Source organism: Onychomys torridus, chromosome 1, assembly GCF_903995425.1.
Source record: "Onychomys torridus chromosome 1, mOncTor1.1, whole genome shotgun sequence".
NCBI classification, from domain to species: domain Eukaryota; kingdom Metazoa; phylum Chordata; class Mammalia; order Rodentia; family Cricetidae; genus Onychomys; species Onychomys torridus.
Window position 1 is genome coordinate 111,513,843 of NC_050443.1, and position 15,238 is coordinate 111,529,080.

Below are 15,238 nucleotides of genomic sequence, written 5' to 3' on the forward strand. Positions count from 1 at the left end.
GGAAGGGCAGGGGCGGGACTTGCGCAGGCGCAGTGTGACCGGCAACATGGCATCCAAAGCTAAGAGGCGGGCGGTGGGGAATGGGGTTCAGCGGCCGCTGGGAGCCAAGGGCCAGCGCGAGGAGGAGGAAGAGGATGAGGTGGAGGATGAGGAAGAAGAGGATGAAGACAGTGACGAAGAAGAGGATGAAGACGAGATCGTGGACGAGGTGAGGCACACGTGACCGTATTTGGGGGTGTAGATCTGAGAGGGGAAAAAAACCATTCTGGCAACCGAAGCGGTGGGAACTGTGGTTCAGGAGTTGAACCGGACGTGGCACGTTTTTACTCAGGTACTCCCCTCAGGCGTTTCTACACATTACTCCCTGAAGCCCTTCCCGGCTGAGTTATTTCCCCCAGAAGCCCCCCAACTCCCCCCCCCCCCACCCCCACACCTTCAGTGGCCCCAAGTCTTTACTAAGCTATCAGAGACCTGCAGAGTTTCTTCTCTCCACTCCCTGCAGCCCCTCTCCACCTTCTACACAGGCACGCTCACTCTGGCCCTCTGTAGTTTCTTAAAGGCCACCTGCTCCGTCCTATACACTTCTTAAATGCTCTTCATCCTGCATGGTTTCCCCTTCTTTTTAGACGTCTCAGCCAGACCATATTTCCTGCCTCCTCCGGACAGCCAACCTGGTCAGATTGTTTGGTTTTGTGGCCTCACAGAACTGATGTCCTTTTTCCAGACTTCTTATTACCCCCCTTTAGTGGTTTAAGCACTTCTTTCTAGGTGAATAATTGGGGATTGATTGATAGTTCAAGGCAGTTGCTGTCTCAGTAGGTACTTCAGGCTTGACTGCCCAGCACAGGGTTTGTAATTTAACCCTCTCTTCATCATTTCTGTAATAGTTCCCCAATTCTGTTAACTTTAATTATGCTTCCTTTCTCACCCCTTACCCAAACCATCAGTAAATTCTGTTAGCTTTTCCTTCCGTATCCAGGCACAGCTTACCATGGTCCTGCGCATATTCTAGTTCACAACTCCATCATCTCTTGCCTGGTTACTACAAAGGTTTTCCTTTTTTTTTTTTTAAATGAAATTAAATCTGAGATAACCACAGTGAAATCGCATGTAATTTTATTTTACTGTTTTTGAAGTGCTGAGAATCAAAGCTAGGATACTGTGCGTGCTAGGCAAGCACTTCACCACTGAGCCACACTCCCAGCTCTCTGTAATAGTTCTTCACTGTCTTGCCTTTCTTGTCCTTCTACCATCTGCGCTCCATGTGCTGCCGGAGAGATCTGGTTGGCCTAGCCTACCCTCCCTCATTGAGTGCTCCGTTGGCTTCCTGTTTCTTTCTTTTTTCCAAGACAGGGTTTCTCTGTAGTTTTGGTGCCTGTCTGGATCTCACTCTGTAGCCCAGGCTGGCCTCGAACTCACAGAGATCTGCCTGGCTCTGCCTCCCAAGTGCTGGGATTAAAGGCCACCACCGCCTGGCTGGCTTCTTATTTCTTTTATAGAACAATCCTAAATCCTGTGGGAGGAGGGATTACTTCCATCACATTGGCCTGTGTGCTTGTCGGTGACCATTTGCTTAATGATTGATGGGGAAGAGTCCAGCCCACTGTGAGGGATGCCACCCCTGGTCCTGGGTGGATAAACAAGCCAGTAAGGAGTGGTCTCTGTGGTCTGCTTCAGTCAGTTGCTGCCGTTAGCTCCTGTCCTAACTTCCCTCCATGAGGAATGATGACCTGGAAGTGTAAGATGAAAGAAACCCTTTCCCCCCCAAGTTGCTTTTGGTCATGCTGTTTATCTGAGCAACGGGAAGAATATCATCATTGATAATAGTGTAGCAATATACGCATGTACATACTCTGTTGGTGGGAGTTTAAATCTGTGCACTCTCTTTGGAGGGTAATTTGAGGGTATTTATCAAAATTTAAAGTGCATATGACTCCTGATTCAATAACTTGTAAGACTTTACCCTCTAGAAATTGACAGTAATAATAATAACCATACTAAATATACCCCCCTGGCTCAGCATTATGGATTAATTCATTTAATTCTCATATCAGTGCCATGAACTTAGTTAGGAATTATCACTATTTTACAAGTGGGACCACACCGCAAGTTCAGGGGAAATGTGTATATATAATTATGTGGAGGAAAAAAGAAACGGGGGGGGTGGGGGTGGGTGGGGGTGGGGTGGGGGGGGGGCAGAGATCTATCAGCTTGTGTGCGTGCGTGCGTGCGTGTGCGTGCGTGCGTGCGTGCGTGCGTGCGTGTGTGTGTGTGTGTTTGGCAGTAGCTTTAGGAGAATAGGAATATGATACCAAGGCTAGAAAAAGGGTTTCTCACTCAGACCTTAGCAGTCAGGGTAGCTTTTGCCCCTCACATATGCCTTTAAATTTCTTTATGTGTATGTGTCTTTTGTCTGCATCTACATGCATGCTGTGGCCACAGAGGCCATAGAAGGCATCAGATGCCCAGGGCTGGAGTTACAGATGTTGTGAGCATCCATGTGGGTGCTGAGAATCAAACCTGGGTCCTCAGGAAGAGCAGCCAGTGCTCTTAACTGCTGAGCCCTCCCTCCAGCCCCCAGAGGAAAGGGTTAGAGCTTTTGGGGCAAGTCTCCATTCTGAAATCCTTAGTGGGTATTTCTTCCTTTATTTAAGTGAAGAAGGCTTTTGTTTTCTGATACATTTATTCACCCACAATTAATTTCTCTGTTGTAAAAGCCCATGAAAATTATCTTGGAAGATCAGAATCAATCTCAAATCTTTTTAAAAAGATGTATCAGGAGTGAAGGAATGTGCATAGTTCAGGTCTAGCCTAACTTAAAGGACAAAGTGAATTAGCTGGCTTTTCCTCTTGGATTCTGTTGCTAGCTGCTTACCAGAGGTTAGGAGACATGTGCCCTTTTTTAGTCTTGTGGCTCCACCATAATTTCTCCTGCCTTAGGCCTTGTATTGCTGACCCCATGTCAGGGAATCTCTTCCCCTGTTCTCAGTTCATCTCACTTTTTTTTTTTTTTTTTTTTTAATGTGCTGTGGTATGTCTATGAACATGCCAGCTCCCCTGGAACTGAAGCTATAGACAATTGTGAATTGCCATGTGCGTGCTGGGAATTGAACTCAGGACCTCTGGAAGAGTAGCCAGTGCTCCTAACCTCTGAGCCATCTCTCCAGCCCCCTGATGTCACTTTTTAAAGCAAGCTTTTCTTGACTTTCTGATTTCCTAGTTTTAAGCTGTAACAACACAGTATATCTTTACATATGTGTGTGTGTGTGTGTGTGTGTGTGTGTGTGTGTGTGTGTGTGTCTGCCACAATACACATGTGGAAGTCAGAAGACAATTTGCAGAAACCGGTTCTCTTTCCACCATCTCTGTCCAAAGAATTGAACTCACGCAGTCAGGATTGGCAGTGAATGCCTTTACCTGCTGCACCCTCTCTCCAGCCCATCCTCCTCTTCTTTAATGGCACATACAGTTGCAACTTTAGATGTGCTTTCTGTTGCCTGTGTCTGCTCCATAAGAACAGAGTCATCACATCTGCTTTGCTCATCATTTTCATCTCCTACTTCTTTATTTATTTAGAGGCGTGGTCTTGCTATGCACTTTGTTTGACTTTGAACTCACATTGTAACCCAACTTTACCTTGAACTCCCCATCTCCCTGCCTCAGCCTGTTTAGTGCTGGGATCACAGGCCCGTGCTACCAGGCCTGGATTCACCATTTCCTCTCAAGTGCTTGGTACCTGCTGTTAGTAAATATTTGCTAAGTGAACAAAGTAGAGCCTCACTCACATCAATGAGTAAGTTAAACTCTGGGCAGTTCCAGGGACTTGAAGTGATCTTGTTTTACGAATGCATTTGAAGCCAGGTGAACAACCATCTATTCCTTCTTTGTGGCTTTGTAATATGTACAGGTAGCAATCTTGGAAGTATTTACCTATTTTTTTTCCTTTTTCTTTGAGAAAGAGTCTCCCTGTGAAGAACAGGATGACTTCAAAATTGAGATGTTCTTGCACCCCTCCCCCAAACCTGCGTACGAGTTGCCCTTGCAGGCCTGCGGTACCATCCTGATTTTAGGTTGGCCTGTTTCAGGCCTGCCGGTGATAGTTGTTGAGGTAACATTCCCCACCCGCCCTTCCCTGTTATGAAACAACGTCTTGCTATGTAGTGTAGGCTGGTCTCAGATTATTGATTTTCCTTCCTCTGTCTCCCAAGTTGATGGTTTGCACCACCACGTTAGACTAACATTTCATGTTTTTCTCAACCCCAACTCCCTGAAACATTTTCTGCAGATAGAGAGCAGACCTAAAAGAATGGAAACTGAGGGAAAAGAAACATTTGCAGAATGGAAGTACTACCTGCATCATTTCTAAATCTATGATGATCTGTTTCATCTACTATTACAGGAAGTGAATATTGAATTTGAAGCTCATTCCATCTCAGATAATGATTATGGCGGAATTAAGAAATTACTGCAACAGGTACGGTCTTTCCAGAATCCCCATGCCTGTCTTCTGCACTTTGCTGAAGGACTCTCTCCATTTCAGGGGTGAATGGATCTTTGTACCTCTTCTCTTTGCCCCGCCCCTGGTTACTGTGTTTAAGTTTGCCGTATCTTGGAATGCTTTCCTTTTCATGTGCTCACTGCCTGAGATACTAATCTCTTCCTTATAATTCACATCCAAACTGTGGGGGAAAAAAACAAAACTTTTTTTTTTTTTTTTTAAATAAAGGAGGAAGAGTTTCGCTTACAGTTCAGAGGGGATGCTGTCTACTGTGGCAGGGAAGGCAGGGTAATAAGGGCCCGAGGCCAGCCTCATATAGCATCAGCAGTTCAGAAGCAGAGCATCACTCCTTATAGAATAGCCGCATAACTGCTGCACAGTCCACATTGCTGCCCACCTCAAATAACATGGCCTGTGTTTATCCTCTTCCCATACCTGTTTGCTAAATGCTATTGGCTGTGTCTTTTCTGAAATTTCTTGGACTCTGGATTTTTGTTTTCCTCCTGGTGTTACTTTTCTCAGCCATCTTGATCAGGTCATTACATTTTATTGTTTTTGTTTAGATATCACAATCAAAGTGTTACTAGAAATTTTGCTTTGATCTTTATTTAAAATATTTCTTTTTCTCCTTTAAGCTTTTCCTAAAAGCTCCTGTGAACACTGCAGAGCTAACGGATCTCTTGATTCAACAGAACCACATTGGGAGTGTGATTAAGGTAAGTGGGTGATTGGCACTGTGGGTTCTTTGTCCTCTTCAGCTCCAATTGAAAGACCTAGAAGGACTGCTCCGAGGCCACTGCAGCGGTCCAGGAGTGTTAATGTGCAGGAATGTAGGCACAGTGTAGGGAGGGGAGAGGAGGGCTGACTTAGAAGATCCTTGGGGGGTGAAATATGGTATGGTTTAGTGTACTTGGTTCTGAGTAACAGAAAACAGTCAAGGATGACTTCCAAATTGCTGCTAGAGCAAGGAGGTTAGCAGACATAGAAGACAGGTTGAGAGGATGAATGCATCATGGGGTTTGTACACTTTGAGTTTGGGGTGCCTGGTGTATGTGAGGTACAGAGCAGCAGCTGGAGCCTTGAGTTTCAGCAGATGTCTGTCACTGAAATCAGACGTGATTGGGATTGCCAAGGGAAGGCAGAGGACAGACACCCTGGTAGTAGTGCCAGCTGTGCTTGTGTGAGCAAAGTCAGTGGCAGAGACATCAGAGGAACTGACAGGAATAGCTGCAGCAGGAAGGGGAAAGCAGTGTGGTTTCACAGACGCGAGGAAGGAGTCTTTAAGGAAGGAAGTGTCTAGTAGAGTTATAGAGCCAAAGGAAATGAGGAGCCGGCATGGACCTGGCTCTGCTACTTGTCAGCTGGGGTTCTTTTGGTTTCCTCTTGCTGTATTACAATAACTCCACCGCTTAGAATTACCACAGTATCTGGGTTGTGGACCTGCCATTTGGACAGAGGTCAGATTCATTTCAGTTCCTCTTGCTTTATGTTCTATGCGCTGAGCAGGCTCTGGAGTAGGGGCATTATCACTCGAGTCTTGGCACAGTTGCTGAGGGTCTTCTGAAGTCCAGGGAAATTGTTGGATATAGATAGTGGAGGACCAGAACAGGCTCATGAATTACCTTCTCGTTTTCCAGTTATGTCACTAAGTTTTGATTAATTTAAGACATCTTGTGCTGTGCGGCGGTGGTGCATGCCTTTAATCCCAGAACTTGGCAATACAGAGGCAGGCAAGTCTGTGAGTTTGAGGACAGCCTGGTCTATAGAGCAAGTTCCAGGACAGCCAGGGCTACACAAAGAAACCTTATCTTGAAAAAACAAACAAACAAACAAACAAACAGAAAAGGAAAAGAAACCCCAAGAATCTTGTATAGAGAGAGCAGGATGAGGTCACCCAGAATGTGGAGGAGGAACAGGTCAGTCTGGAGGTAAAGTGGTAGGAATGCTGCCACATGGCATTCAGGACACAGTGCTTTGGGAGCAGACAGAAGAAAAACTAGCTTTGGTTTTGAAAAGTGAAAAATTAGTGTTATACTTCTTCCCAACCAAATAATGTAAAATTCAAGCACTCTCCTAAAACAGCAAACGGATGTTTCAGAAGACAGCAGTGATGAAATGGATGAAGATGAGATCTTCGGCTTCATAAGCCTTTTCAATTTAACGGAAAGAAAGGTTAGTTTCCCTGGGTGTATTTGAAGCCTTGAAATCTGTGGTCAAGACAGAGTCTTCTATATGAGAATATGATATTAACTATCAGGGTATGTGCCATTGCTGTGCTCCTTTTTCAGAATGGCACTGTTTTGTTTGGAATCATTTGTATCCACTTAAAGCTGATTGCTCCTGCTGGCACAGTCACCAAGCATTTTAGTGGCTGGTGTTGAGATGTTGGTGCTGATACAGGATCTGTTTGCAGGGTCTCTGCAGCTAGTCTCTTTGCTCCTCGTGGATATGGAGGCCTTGTTCAGCAGCTTCCAAAGTTTTGAGTGGGCCCTTAGCATGAGCTTGTGTTCCATCATCTCTCTTTATTGACTCAATGAGTTCCAGTTCTTTATTTTCCAAAAAAGGTGCAGCCCACAGTCAATCTTCAGTTTTCAAAGGAATGTTCCAGTTAATTTCCAACTGTTTCTGTGAGATGGAGTAGAAGTGCTATTTCAGTGTGTGAGTGTTAACTATAAACTTGATTCACCACCAATCATGGGATGGTAATTAGGTGTAGTTACTTTTGGGGAATTCTCCAGCAGTCAATACTGAGGAAACATCAGGGTTTAAAGGCAATTTGTAAGGTGAAAAGAAGCCTTCTCTTTTCTTTCTAGGGTACTCAGTGTGCTGAACAAATTAAAGAGTTGGTCCTGAGCTTCTGTGAGAAGAACTGTGCGAAGAGCATGGTTGAACAGCTGGACAAGCTTTTGAGTGACACCAGCAAGCCTGTGGGCTTCCTGCTAAGTGAGCGGTTCATTAACGTCCCTCCACAGATTGCTCTGCCCATGCACCAGCAGCTTCAGTAAGAGACTGGACACTGCCTTCAGTCAGTTTTTACCCAAGTAGATTCGAAGTGTAGCTTATGTGAAGCATGTGTCGGTTGGTACAAAATGTCCAGCCTGGGTTGTGCAGGTTCCGATGAAGCAGTGGAATAGTGGAGTATTTCTAGCATTCAGCCCCTTGAACAGTTTTGATGATTGATGGTAGTAATCGTGATATTTTCAAAAATTCAGATGGTAGAAAAGTTGAATTTTCAAGACCTTTCACATTTGACTGATAGTTTCCACAGTCACAGATTTCTGTAATTTCAACAAAACCAGAATCAAACTCCTACCTTCTGTTTTGACTAATGAAACCACATCCTTCACTGGCTCTACTTCTTGGTCTTCTGTTGTTCCTTAATGCAGGAGAACAACATTTAGACAAGTTAAGTGAACTAAGGACCATATGCCTGTGCTTTGACTCACAGGGTTAAAGTGGAGACAGAGTGACCTAGCTCTGGTGTGGTCTCCCTCACGGAGAACCTTCTCCCTTTGTCCATATGCCCCATGCTCCGTCTTGCACCCTCAGCTGCAGCTCAGACTGCTCCTGTATCCTAAATGGTTTTATGTATCTTTGGTTTCTGTAAGCAGCTGGGGCTCCTGCTATTTGGTCTCACAGGGGCTTCATCTGCTTTCTGCTGACTTTATGTTGGAGATAAAGTAGACTGTTCTGAATATATTAGTTTTGTTTAGAGGCAGTCAGTCAATTTTGGAAGGAAAAAAATTGCATTACCATTTCGTTGATGATTCTAGAATTTAGAGTATCTATAGTTGTGCAGTTTCTGCAGTGTCAGAAGTCAGTCCCAGACTAGTGATGCAGCTTGTATAGTCACATACTCTCATGCCATCTGCTGGGCCTGTGTGCATTTGAATTTTGCAATTAAATGTTGACTGTTTAAAGAATGCAGGTTATTATCTATTTTTAAATTTGGACAAAACAGTGATTTTGAGGGAATCTGAGGTCATGTTTGTGGGTATGTGTCTTTCTGAACTCAGGTTCTTCACTGTTTACTGTAAAAACCAGTGTCATCACATGCTTAAGTATAGCCAATAGCATAAGTGAGAATGTCCAGCCTGTGTTCAGCAGAGCCCCAAGACGGTGCTGTGTCGGTTTCCTTTGGGCTCTAAACAGATTTAACCCAGCAGTAACCAGTGTGTGTGTGGATGCTTGTAGGAAAGAACTAGCTGAGGCACAAAGAGCCAATAAGCCATGCGGGAAGTGCCACTTCTATCTGCTGATTAGTAAGACATTTGTGGAAGCAGGGAAATCCGGTTCCAAAAAGAGGCGGGACGGCCTTCAGCAGGAAGCCTTGATGTTCGCAAATGCAGAGGAAGAGTTTTTCTATGAGGTAAGGATGGCCTGCTTCAGTTATCTGTTAGCTGTCAGTAGAATTTCCTTGAAAATAAGACTTATCCACAGGATTTATGCCGAAGTCCTGCTTTTCTCTGTGATCTCTGACTATTGGCTGACCCACTGTCTGGTACACCTTGCACACACAAAGGCTTCCCATTACACTGCGTAGGTGGTGGGGATGAGTGGTAGGTACTTAGAGTGTGTTTACAGTGTGATGTTCAAGCCACATTTGCATGTTTAGTTCTAAGAAGTTGCCCATGTGCAGATGGGGATGAGTGAAGGTGATCACAGCTGTTCTGTGCCCTTAGATCTGGATATCATCCCGCTGGTGGATCTCTAGCACTTTCTATATTGGTGGCTCATACTGTGATAGGTAGCCAAATCCCAGACAGTATTCCTCTTTCCTTTCTCACATGGTCCTCTTTGGAAATCTTGAAATTTCATCTCTTAGGGGTAACATTTTCCTTAATTGGATGATAACACAATTTAAAATGTATATGTGTATGTATGTGCAGATGCCTGTGTGCCATGGCATGCTGGTGGAGGTCATCTTCCACCTTGCTGAGGTAGGTCTCATTGCAGCTGCTGTGCTGACAGGCCTTGTCTGCCTCCCAGGGATGTTGGGCACCTCTGCATCCAATGTGCAGGTGTTTTCTAGGGATCAGACATGCAAAGCTAGGATACTGATCCTTTGGGCCATCCCCACTGACTGAAGCAGTAGAAATTCAGCTCTACCTTTGTTTTACAAGGAGATAGCAAAATGGGGTTAGGGAGAGTCAGTGGTATGCAAGCGCAAGGACCTGGGTTAGAAAAAGTGAGACATGCACAGAGACAGGAGAATCCTGAGAGCTCACTGGTCAGCTTCCTGGTCAGTGGTGCACTCTGTCTCAAAGTGGTACGGTCGATAAGGACACCTGATGTCTTCTTTTGGCCTCTACTCAGACACATATCTACACGCTTACATGCATGTACCACATGCAGGGAAAAAGCCAGCAAAAATGTATTTTTACAAATGGAGACAATTTTAAGGAAGTCTATGGGATTTCAGCATGCTCTGGCTATGCAAGCACCTTGCTGACACAGTGTCCCCAAGCTAAGGAAGCTGCCAAGCATATGAAGGTCAGCATTTGGGGACAGTTCTAAGTTTCACTTACCTGTCACAGCATGATCTTAATCAGGTGATCATGAAAGTGACTTGACTGCCTGCTCCTGCCTTGGAAATGGCACACCTTAATCCGTGATCCTCCTGTGGGTTGAAATTTGTTTCGGGTTTCATAACTTCCCCCAGAGTGTCCATTCGAACTTACTGTATTCAGAGTGTTGCTTCCTTCCACTGTTTTCTTATCTGCACGTATACCAGGCAGTATGCTTTATTGTGGGTTAAGTGAACTCTGCCTTTGAGCTGCTACATTTTCCTTGTCTTTTGCTGTAGAAGGCAGTCCTCAAGTTCAGCTACTCGGTGCAGGAGGAGAGCGACACTTGTCTGGGAGGCAGATGGTCCTTTGATGATGTGCCAATGAAGCCCTTGCGAACTGTGATGTTAATCCCAGATGACAAGATGGGTGAAATCATGGAAAAACTGAAAGACCATCTATCTATCTAGTCCATTTCCCCCGGACAGTGATGGACTTGTTTATGTATAATTACCAAGAAACCCATTGGAGAAATACTGAAAAACTCATTATTTTATTCAGATTCAAGTCCTCTACAAAAAGTAGGGTTCTGTTCCATGTGTCCATGACACATTTACATTTTTTTTTTTTTAATTTTGGTCAAATTATAAATGATTGGTTAAAAACTTCCAATAAGAAAACAATGGAATCGTAATTTTAAGAACTTAATAAAAACTATTTTTTTATTTTAAAATCATACTTGAAGTGTTAATGTCCAGGACTGTCCTGGCTCCAGTAGCCCACTGCCAGTCTCCCCTTCCTTGGTGTCCTTATTGCACTCTGTCTTGGAGAGGTCACTGGATCATGCACCTCTGCTCAGTAGCATCAGGGCACTTCTCACACACATCCTGGTCCTTTTTCACAGCTGTGGTGGGTAGGTGGCATGAGGCTTGCTGTAGGATGTCCTTGCTTTCACTAGGAGGCAGGTTACTGAAATAGTACTGTGGCACCAGCTGCATAAATCTGTTCATTGAAAACAAACAATAATATGAGAGCAGGGGACTGGCAGACAGATGTCGGGAGCGTGAGAGTCTGCCCCAGCCCCCGAGGATCCGTGTAGACCCGATAGATCATTTGAAGCCCTGGTACCTCATTCTGCCTCTGCAGATAACAACACTGGTTTTAGTGCAGTCATCCTCACTGCACTTCCCAGTGTCCCTTCTCTAGTTATGAGGCCATCAGAGGGGGATCAGAGCATATGCTTGGAGAGCTTTGGGTAAGCAACAGCAGAGTGTTGTTGCCTCTTAACCTCAGTTCTATGCTGAATCCACTCGTGTGACTGTAACCTTGAACACCATGAGGTGCCTTTAGACTAAGTCTGGAGTCATCTCTGAGACTCTGTTCTCACTGTTGAGCTTCCTGTCCTTTCTCCACTTAGCAGCTATACAGAAATGTTTGTAGCAGAGAGGCCTTCCTCTTGCTTAAAACCACCAATTAGGCCTACAAAGCCCTACACCCTCTGGGAACTGCCTCTCTTCAGCCTCACCTTCCCTCACCCCCAGCTCCAGCTAGTGGCTTATCTGTTCCTAAAAGCTGGCTGAGTCCATTCCACACAGCCAGTGCATTATCGCCTTCTCTCTTGCATGGTTCTGGATGACACCATACTGTGTGTTTTTTTTCTTTTTCCCTCATAGCAAGTTTATTATTTTACAGAATAATTTATGCAAACTTTTGAAGACTGGCCAACCTTTATTATATAACTTGTCATATATTAGGATTAAAAAAATTCTTTAAGCTTGAAAATAACCAGATTTTCTGTAGTTTATCAACTAAGAAAATTACTGGTTTTATTTTTTGCTTTTTGAATTTTGAATAAAACTGAAGAACATAATCTAAGTATGTAGAAAAATAAAATCTTGGTAAAACTAAACTAGTGAGTAGAAGTTGTAATTCTAAGTGAATTTCATAGTTACAAAATTTTAAGTTAATGAACTTTGAAGTCCATATTGAAAGAAGGATAAAAATGGAAATATATGTTTTTTGTCTTTTTTTTTTCTTTAGAGCTGAAGACCGAACCCAGGGCCTTGTCCTTGCTAGGCAAGTGCTCCGCCAATGAGCTAAATCCCCAGCTCCTGGAAAATATTTTTATATAATTAGGAAGCCCAGTTTTCTAAAAGCAGCAATACCATTCATATTAGATTTTAATTTTTTTCATACACCATGAATGCCCTCACAATGAAAATCTGTTATTTGGAGAAAACTTGAACTATATAAAATGGGGGGCACAAAGGATTTTTTAATGTACCTACTGAATTTGGAAACAAGTTTCATGAATTTTAAAGGAAGGGGGATATTTAGACACTAATATAAAGTTCTTATTGTGAATGTTTAAATACTTATGCAGCTTTTTGATTCATTTAGTTTAATTACATCTCTAATTTCATAAAACTAAGCCTTGAGCACAAAAGCATCAAAGTTCAGTACCTTTATATATCCCTAAGTATTAAACTATCAATTTATTATTAATTAAATTTGAAGCACATTACAAGTTTAAAAATGTTCAGTGCAGAAATGCCTGATTCTTTGAAATTCCACAAATATCCAGCGTCCCAAAGTAACATGTAAATAGACCTCTGCTGCTCACCAAATCAATTCCAGCTGCTCCTAAACACTACTGGATCTAATACATGACTTCTGTGTTTACTGATATAACAATGATGGGAAATTTTTTATCTATTCATTTAGAAGTTGGTAAGTTGAAGTACTTCTCTTCAGAAAAGCTAGCAGCATTTGAAAATACACTTAAAAGACTTGGCCTAAGCCCTAAATACCTTCCTGAACAGCCATGCAACTAAACACAATCAGATGTCACCTAGGGAGAAGAACATGGAACATTTGCACTTTTCCCCTGGATAACAGCAACAAGGCAAAGCAAATTCAGAGCTCTGTGAGTGAATGGCTGCTAAGTTTAGTACACCTGGTGCTCTATAAAACTAGAGACACTGTCATATGCTTATATAGATAGATGCTTCTTAATAAATTCTTGTTTCAAAATTTAAGAATGATCTTTTTCCTGGTCAGTCATTTTAAGGGAACAATAAATAAAGTAGAAAATGATGAAATGTTTTGCATATTTCTGTGGAAGAAGGGAAAACATTGGTACTTTGAGAGATTCAGAAAATTAACTGTACAGATACACACTATCTGTCATGCTGTGTTTTATATCTCTCCCTAAGCTGTAATTTCAGGCAGGCATGCGTCTTAGGGGTTGTCCATGTAAAGACCAGCACCAAGGTAAGTTTCCTAACTGGGAATGAAATAATGCAGCGTGTGCTTCATTTCTATGAGGGTGAATTAAAAAGAAAGCCTTTCCTTCTCAATTAGACTTACAGTTCAGGGGACACTGCTGAGGTGACCCTGATGTAGTTGTTCTCCGATATGCTGAACTGATGGAAGAGGACCCACTCGGGCATCTTCTTGGTGATGGAGTAGCTTGACAGTGGATGCAGCTGAGCAACCTGCTTGTGTGTGAGCATTAAGTAGTTACCAGACCCATCAACATCCCGAGCAATCTAAAAGGTTCAAAGAAAAAAGGAATGTTTGATACACAAACATTGTAGTTGAAAAATTTTATACAGAATAGCTAAACTAAAATTTGTCACCCATGTTTCCTGTTTTCAGATAATAGAAAATAAGTCACAATGACTTGTGGTTATATATTGCTTGTACTCTTAATAAAGCTTGCCTGAAGATCAGAGGACAGAGTTAGCCATAGAGATCAGGCAGTGGTGGCACACACCTTTAATCCTAGCACTCGGGAGGCAGAGATCCATCTGGATTTCCTTGAGTTCAAGGCCACTGTGGGCTACATGAGATTAATCCAGTCTAAAAGAGAAACAGAGCCAGGCAGTGGTGGCACACACCTTTAATCTCAGCACTAGGAAGGTTGATCCAGGAAGTGATAATGGCCGGGCAGAAAAAGGAATATAAGGCAGGAGGAGGCAGGACTTGGGCTCTTTCAGGCTGAGGAGTTGGTGAGGTAAGAGGTGGTGGCTGTGGCTTGCTCTGCTTCTCTGATCTTTCAGCTTTCACCCTGTTATCTGGCTCCGTGTTTTTATTATAAGACCGTTTAGGATTCCTGCAATAGACTTTTGTCTTACAACTTGAGATAGTGATGATGTTAGCTTCAGCACCTTAGGGCAGCTACTAAAACAGTGAGACTGTAAAGTAAATGTTTGGGTCATGAAATAAAATGTAGCGTACCATCAGCTCTGCCGTGAACTGTCCATGCTACCAAGGTTTTATGCCTGGTGTTTAGCTCAGTTCATCCTTCCTCTTACATAGATATCCTACTTGTCCTCACAGATGAAGAGATCTATCTATACTGACTCATCTCTCTCTCCAGTAAGACTGCTCACTGGGGTGCAGTGTTACCACTCTGCTCTGATCTGAAGAACACCCTTCCTCCTGTCACGGACATTAACTAGCCTCTCGGTGGACATGAAAGAAACAACTGAGGCAGTATTTGACTCCCTGGACATTCAGATAACCAGTGAAAGAGAAAGAGGAACTGTGGTGTCTACTTCCCTCTCTAGGGACAAAATTAACGGAGTATTCTGGCGTGAGAAGTGTGCTTAAATAAAATCTTAAATAACATCTTTTTAGTGTTATTTAAAAAGTTACGGTCAATAAAACCATCACCTAAGAGATTGCTAGCTGAATCTCCCATGTATGCGGAACTCATTCCACACATACCAAAGCAGCTCTGCTCCTGCTTACCTGCATAAAGTAGCCAGAGAGCAGCGCTTTCTTGATGTTCAGACTATTTTCCTTGGAGCCAAAGGCAGGCTCTGCATAGGGAAGCTCGATCCGCTTGATGATTTCTAAGAGTTCTGCTCGGATAACGTCTGCCATCCTGAGAGCAGAACAGTTGAGGAAATAATCTTGACACCATTTCTCCACACAGTCTAAGGGAGAACAAAAGGCCACTCAGAAGTGATGTGTTAGTCTTCTTTAAGCGCTATTGAAGGTCACATGAGGGAGTGGTAGGAAGGCAGCTAGGATAGGGCTCTCCATTGGCTATTGGACCGGCCGGCCACACCTGTAGCAGCTGCTGAGCTTCTGTGAATCCAGCATAATGGAGACTGGGGCATGCCTGAGACCACATTAGCATCTGCACTTGTGTCTCTGTACAGCAAGGGCGTATACAGCTAGAGACCCAAAGCTAGAGGGGAGCTGTTAGCATCTACCCCTC

General features: G+C 43.5%; 2 protein-coding genes across 2 annotated transcripts in view; one reads left to right on the forward strand and one right to left on the reverse strand.

Moving 5' to 3' along the window:
- Positions 1 to 7: 7 nt before the first annotated feature.
- LOC118589429 (BRCA2 and CDKN1A interacting protein) lies at positions 8 to 10,741 on the forward strand. The gene is made up of 7 exons (XM_036196720.1): positions 8 to 208; positions 4,400 to 4,474; positions 5,134 to 5,214; positions 6,581 to 6,670; positions 7,312 to 7,499; positions 8,693 to 8,867; positions 10,305 to 10,741. Exons 1-7 carry the CDS (start codon positions 47 to 49, stop codon positions 10,473 to 10,475), a joined length of 942 nt encoding a protein of 313 aa, XP_036052613.1. The 5' UTR covers positions 8 to 46; the 3' UTR covers positions 10,476 to 10,741.
- Dhx32 (DEAH-box helicase 32 (putative)) overlaps positions 10,543 to 15,238 on the reverse strand; it is a 59,071-nt gene continuing 54,375 nt past the window's right edge. The window contains exons 10-12 of the mRNA XM_036196707.1: positions 14,764 to 14,951; positions 13,375 to 13,556; positions 10,543 to 11,007 (exon numbers count right to left, since the gene is read on the reverse strand). Coding sequence (XP_036052600.1) covers positions 10,839 to 11,007; positions 13,375 to 13,556; positions 14,764 to 14,951 — 539 coding nt within the window. The 3' untranslated portion in view covers positions 10,543 to 10,838. The remainder of the gene's footprint in view (positions 11,008 to 13,374; positions 13,557 to 14,763; positions 14,952 to 15,238) is intronic.

Coding starts and splice junctions, on each gene's coding strand:
- LOC118589429 (XM_036196720.1), top strand. CDS start 47: ATGGCATCCAAAGCTAAGAGGCGGGCGGTGGGGAATGGGGTTCAGCGG. Junction 4,475..5,133: donor TTAAGAAATTACTGCAACAG/GTACGGTCTTTC, acceptor TTCTCCTTTAAG/CTTTTCCTAAAAGCTCCTGT. Junction 7,500..8,692: donor CCCATGCACCAGCAGCTTCA/GTAAGAGACTGG, acceptor GGATGCTTGTAG/GAAAGAACTAGCTGAGGCAC.